Consider the following 6,504-nt stretch of genomic DNA (forward strand, 5'->3'; position numbering starts at 1 on the left):
CAGACTCTGTCCTCATACATCAACCAGAACAAGAAAGCTATCAGAAGCCTTCCAGCACTCTCCTTTTAAGTTCATTTTTAGTACCGTCGCTACAGGAGTCTGGCAGAAGAATAAAAAGGGGGACTGAAACTAGAGAAATGCCTAGTGTGTATGGACAGAGTCTATCAGTCTGACTTCTTCTTGAGGTCTATTACTGTGAACTCTCCAAAGGAAAGATTATCTTAATTTTATAGAATGATAGAAATCTTACTTCTTACTTCATTGAAGTCAAGATATTCCTCCTCTTCCCTTGGTACAGATAAATAAATACAGGTCATTGTCAGAGTGTTATCATAGAAAAATTCTATTTCTTATCATTGGTAGTATAAACAACTATTTAATTATAAATATAATACTGATTATTGGAAGGGGTTTTAAGCCTTATGCCAAAACAAAGAGTTTTACCAATTATATCCAATTATTGTGTTCAGGTTTGGGCCTCTCTCTACAACAAGGACTTTGACATGCTGGAGCATATCCAAAGAAGGGCATCAAAGCTGGTGAAGGATCTGGACATAAGTCTGATGAGGAACAACTGAGGGAACTGGGGTTGTTTAGCCTGGAGAAAAGGAGGCTGAGAGGAGACCTTATCATTCTCTACAACTACCTGAAAGGAGGTTGTAGCCAGGTTGTCCAGCCACTGTCCAGGAGGGCAGTGATAGAGTGGCTTTGGTGGGCATCTGGCCTCAGCCTTGGTCAGGTCACCATAGTCACCATCCCTGGAGGTACACTTGGCAGTGCTATGTTAATGGTTGGACTTGATGATCTTAAAGCTCTTTTCCATTCAAAGTGATTCTATAATCTATGACTCCAACTAAAGAACTGATGAAGTAAGAAATCTGCAAGAGTAATTGAGTTTTCCTTTAAGTTTTGGATTTGGAAATTGAAGAATAAAATAACTATCTTGAGTCACCAGTCCTTGGTATTTAAAAATTTTTTGCCAATACATCATGTTCATATTCATTCACTTTCTGCCTTGCCTGTCCCTACTCCTTGCATTTGTTGCTACACAGTGACCCAATTTTGACAGCAGAAGGCGAGGGGGCAGAGAATGCAACAGTCTGCACAATAGGCTGCATATCAACAATTTTCCTGTTTTGAAGCTAGGCCTTTGTATGCCAAAGAAGACTAATGGATGCAGAAAGAGTACACAAGGATGAATACTACTATAGATGGGGGGAAACAGAGCTAAGAGACCAATGTCTGTTTGCAGTGTATAACAACTTGTTAAACAAGGATGTAACAACCAAAACACCATCTGATAAAAAAAAAAACCCAAAACCACCATGACACACAATAAATCACTTTGGCCAATTTGAAACCAAAGAAAGAAGCAAAACCTGTAAAAAATGGTTGAAGATTTCAATTGCTTCTGGTTTTCAAAGAGATATTAGAACTCAATTCAGAAAGCAGATGTTTAGCCCTCAGAAGTCTTGACCTTATCGTAAGTTTGTTCTGTAACTGAAGTCCTACAATATCAAGTGACATCAAAATTACAAGAAGGTGTGATATTTGGCTTTTAGTAATTACTGCTTGTAATTAAGGTATCTTACCATTTTAGTGAGCAAAAGTGTTTCTTATAAATGAATATAATCTTCCGCCTGATGAAACCGAAGTCTAGGGATAAAATCCATTGGGTAAATTATGGAAATAGTTATAATAATTCCACCTATATGAGCATTGCATGGTTTCTATTTTGTTACACATAGCAAAAAGTTATCTCTTCATTTATCTTATGAATGTGATTATAGCCATTCTGCTGCTGTGTTTTAGTTTTATCAAGGAATATTTACTTTCTCCAACCTCTTTAAAAGATATTTAAGACTTTTGATTTCTCAAAATATTAATTGTATATTTTTTTATGCATTAGAAAATTTTCTCTCTACTTTTTTAGGTTATTCATTGCAGTAATATAATATTAAAATCCATCCCACAATCAAACAAATAGAAAGAAAAAAAAATTGGATCCTACTTTTCACTGCACAATGTGAACAACCAACTCCGTAAACAGCCATAGAAGTGGCAAATGGCTCAAAGCGTTTGTATATATTGACTCATTTTACTTCTGTTGTAAAGTGGTATGCTATGTTTTTTAAAAGTTCATTGTTAACTGTCATTATACACTGCAGTTGGAACTTTCAAGATGTCCTAAATTAAACACACAATTTTGAAATTCTGTTGCCAAACTACAATAAATTTCCAAATATGATTGAAAGACCTAATACCCATTTTGTTTTAACTCAACACTTACATTTTAGGCACAAACTGATGCTGGGAGGCCTTCCAGATTAGATTCATTTTAGCACATAGCCTGGACTATACTCATTCTCCAAAAGCAGAAATAAGTAATTTTTTGCTTCTTTTTCCTGACTTCTAATGTCAGATAAACAGTAATAAAAAATAAAACCAAACCAACCAAACAAACACATTAAAGAAATACTTGTTGCTAAAACTGATAAATATTTGCTAGTCTTGGCTTTTATCGTATCTATTGTATGGCTAGAAAAGACCTTTAAAATCATCTCATCCTTCCTATGCCCAAAACAGGGATCAGCTGTATCTAGGTTACTAATCAAAAATGTTTTTTTTAACTTTGTCTTACAATGTCCAGTGGCAGACTCAAAGCAAGATGGTCTAACAAGTTGTTCTTGCCATTAAAGTGTTTTCCTCAATGTCTAATCAGAAACTTCCTTGTAACTGAAGTTTGTTTGTTTTCATCACAGTCATGAGAATAGATTATATCTTTCCTGCTTCACTTCTTTGAAGACTGTTATCATACCTCACCTCCACCCTCTCCCATGTTCATTCAACAGGTCATCACAAATCTTAAAACAAGTAGATATTTTCTTTTCTCTAGATTTGCTTGAATCAGCATTTACTTTTTTCCTTGAAGTGTGAATCCATGAACTGTGAATCTATTAGCAATCCTAAGTAAGAAAGAAAATATATTTTATGTAGTTTCGCGTCTGAAAATTATGTGCACCTTTTTCACCTCAGTATGACATTACTGAACTGTATTCAGTATAGAACATTTAAAGCCAGTGGGAAATGTTTCCTTGTGCAGAACCAACAACATAATCAGATAGACCCACCTCAACCTATAGCATGGAGTGACTGTGACTTAGGAGGGCACAAAGCTCAACACAGTACAGATGGATTTACATTCTAATTCTAAGACAAATAGCGCAGAATTACTTTACATCCAGTACCATGTCAGTGAACTGAAGCTATGAAAACACTTGTGTGGCCTTTGAAGTATAAAGAGAGTATGAGACAGGCTTCTAAATGTCTTACAAGGAACCATCTAAAATAAGTTGTACACCACTCTTGAGATGAATCATGTTTCTGTAGTTACAGATGGATAAACCTGCTTTCTGTTAAGTTTGCCAGCTGTTGTGCAAATACTGGCAACCATCATCTTCCCCTAAAGCATATGGGAGAGGGTTCCTTAATTCAGGTTAAGCAAGCTACAGGTACAGGACAGATGGAGCATACAGTATACAGGTGAACTTCTGCCATTTTTTCAGGAGTTTAATCCTACAAGGCTGTTGGTTTTATGGCTCCTGGCTAATTGCATCATCATCCACAGCATTATTTCTGTGCTTAAAATTAAATGGAGAACTACTTTCCTAGATGAGGACTAGAAAGCTCAGAATTTGTACAACAGAGCATCTAATAGCTCTTTTAAAAAACTAATTATGTTCCACACAGTTTTAAAATCTCCTTGGGTCTTTGGTACATCTGTTCATGCTGTGCAGGACTGCCAGGAAAAAAGTGAGTATGCAAATGTCCTGGTTTCAGCTGAGATAGAGTTAATTCTCTTCACAGTATCTAGTATGGGGTTTTGTTTTGGATTTGTGTTGGAAACTGTTGATAATATAGAGATGTTTTTGTTCTATAGAAGCTTTTTTGCTGTTGTTAAGCAGCGCTTACACACAGCCAAGGCCTTTTCTGCTCCTCACACTGCGTGCCAGTGGGATGCCTGAGGGTGCACAAGGAGTTGGAACACAGACAGGACAGCTGACCCAAACTGACCAAAGGGTGTTCCATACCATATGACGTCATGCTCAGATTATAAGGGGTTTGGGAAGAGGAAGGGAGTGGTGCAGTGAAGTTCGAAGTGATGGTGTTTGTCTTCCCAAGTAACTGTTAGGCCTGATGGACCCCTGCTCTCCTGGAGATGGCTCAACAGCTGCCTGCCCATGGAAAGTGTGGAATTAATTCCTTAGTTTATTTTGCTTGTGTGCACAGCTTTTGCTTTACCTATTTAACTATCTTTAGCTCAACTGACAAGTTTTCTGACTTTCACTCTTATAATTCTCTTCCTCTGGGCAGGGAGAGGAACTGAGCAAGTGGCTGTGTGGTGCCCTGCTGCTGGCTGGGGTAACACTATGACAGCAAACCAGAAATTTGTTTTGTGCTACTTAAATGCCAAGGATCTACAGTTATTACCTCTATTTTCTGTCTCCGGGAAAACTCCTAGAGAATTATTTCAATTTTTTCTTAAAAATCAAGGAAGGCATTATTTAACATGGTAAGAATGTAATTTTTCAGCAATAGAGTTTATTGTCTCAATATTTTATTAAAGTATCCTCAGACACAATGTCCAGAAATTTCGAATTGATGGAAAGGATGCCTTTTAAAGAAGGACAGTAAGTCTCAACTGTATCATAAAAACCCCTTTAAATATCAGCAGAAGAAAAAGATCTAAAGGCTCCTCCCATGAATTTGAATACTTTCTCATGCGTTCATGCATTTTTTCTTGGTATATTTAAATATGCCTTTCTACAGAGGGTGGCAAAGGCAGTTCACTCTTCCATAGTCAATCTAATGGGAAAATGGCTACCATATAGTAGGCTATTCATGCAGAAAATTCATGTACTACAGATTATTGTGTAGTAATTTAGACATAAGCAACACATCCTTTTAATCCCTACAAACCCAGTTTTGTATAACCTTCAGCTTGATACCTGTTGAGCCTGTTGAACTACAGTGATAGGTTAAAATGGCATAATACTCTTCCTACGTGGCACAATTTAGACCTTTTTTTGGTTTTTTCCACCTTACTCAATCCAGCTGTGGAGGAGTCATCTACACCGAAACAACTCAACACATGCTTATGTAATGACATGCTGATGATAATGGTTATTTAAGACTAAAAGAGAAAGCAGTGTATAATCAGTTCCCAGCAGAGTATTTCCATGGTGTTCTAAGTTGAATTGTAGAATCATTTCACATACAGATCTACTGATCCTGCTGACATCATCAATAATTTAGCATTGCAGATACCCGAAATAATATATTTTTTTCTTGTTCACATCTATGCTTGCTTTCAGACTTATGTCTATGTATTTTTCTTTTCCCCCAGGTAATGCATTTGTGGTTAGCCTGGCTTTGGCTGATCTGGTGGTGGCCTTGTATCCGTATCCGCTGGTGCTCTTAGCTATTTTCCACAATGGATGGACTTTGGGTGAAATGCACTGTAAAGTGAGTGGCTTTGTGATGGGACTAAGTGTAATAGGCTCTATTTTCAACATCACTGCAATTGCAATAAACAGATATTGCTATATATGTCATAGTTTTGCCTATGACAAAGTATATAGTTGTTGGAACACGATGCTGTACGTCTCCTTAATCTGGGTATTAACAGTAATTGCAACTGTGCCAAATTTTTTTGTTGGCTCTTTAAAGTACGATCCACGCATCTATTCATGCACATTTGTTCAGACTGCAAGCTCCTACTACACAATATCTGTTGTGGTAATTCACTTCATCGTCCCTATTACCATTGTGAGCTTCTGCTACCTTCGAATTTGGGTTTTAGTGCTTCAAGTTAGAAGGCGAGTCAAGTCAGAAACAAAGCCAAGACTGAAGCCAAGTGACTTCAGAAACTTTCTTACCATGTTTGTGGTTTTTGTGATTTTTGCCTTTTGCTGGGCACCTCTAAATTTCATTGGACTGGCTGTAGCCATTGATCCTATGGAAATGGCACCGAAAGTTCCTGAATGGTTGTTCATTATAAGCTACTTCATGGCCTATTTCAACAGCTGCCTTAATGCAATAATATATGGACTTCTTAACCAGAATTTTCGGAATGAATACAAACGAATTTTAATGTCACTGTGGATGCCAAGGCTTTTCTTCCAGGACACATCCAAAGGAGGAACTGATGGTCAGAAGAGCAAGCCTTCTCCTGCTTTAAACAACAATGACCAAATGAAAACTGATACCTTGTAAATGTGTAATAGGTGTAAAAATAAATGTCAATGCAAGAATCCATCATGGACATCTCAAAGAATATATTAGTAATGCTCTGGTCATTCTTGCTTACTTTTAGGGGCTTTCCATTTGGATGGCACTTTGTGACTGGAATACTGTCTTCTTGGTAAAGCACATTGCTCTCAATTCATGATTTATACAAGTGATTAATTGAAAATGCATTTCAGAATTAAAGCAGCAAGTGAA

General features: G+C 37.1%; 1 protein-coding gene across 1 annotated transcript in view; it reads left to right on the forward strand.

Annotated features, from left to right (window-relative positions):
* Positions 1–6,276, forward strand: part of MTNR1B (melatonin receptor 1B) — a gene marked incomplete at both ends in the record, with an annotated part of 32,556 nt that extends 26,280 nt beyond the window's left edge. The window contains one exon of the mRNA XM_084272209.1: positions 5,408–6,276. Coding sequence (XP_084128335.1) covers positions 5,408–6,276 — 869 coding nt within the window. The remainder of the gene's footprint in view (positions 1–5,407) is intronic.
* Positions 6,277–6,504: the final 228 nt, after the last annotated feature.

The sequence above is a fragment of the Gallinula chloropus genome (genome assembly GCF_964237585.1).
Source record: "Gallinula chloropus genome assembly, chromosome: 1".
Taxonomy (NCBI): domain Eukaryota; kingdom Metazoa; phylum Chordata; class Aves; order Gruiformes; family Rallidae; genus Gallinula; species Gallinula chloropus.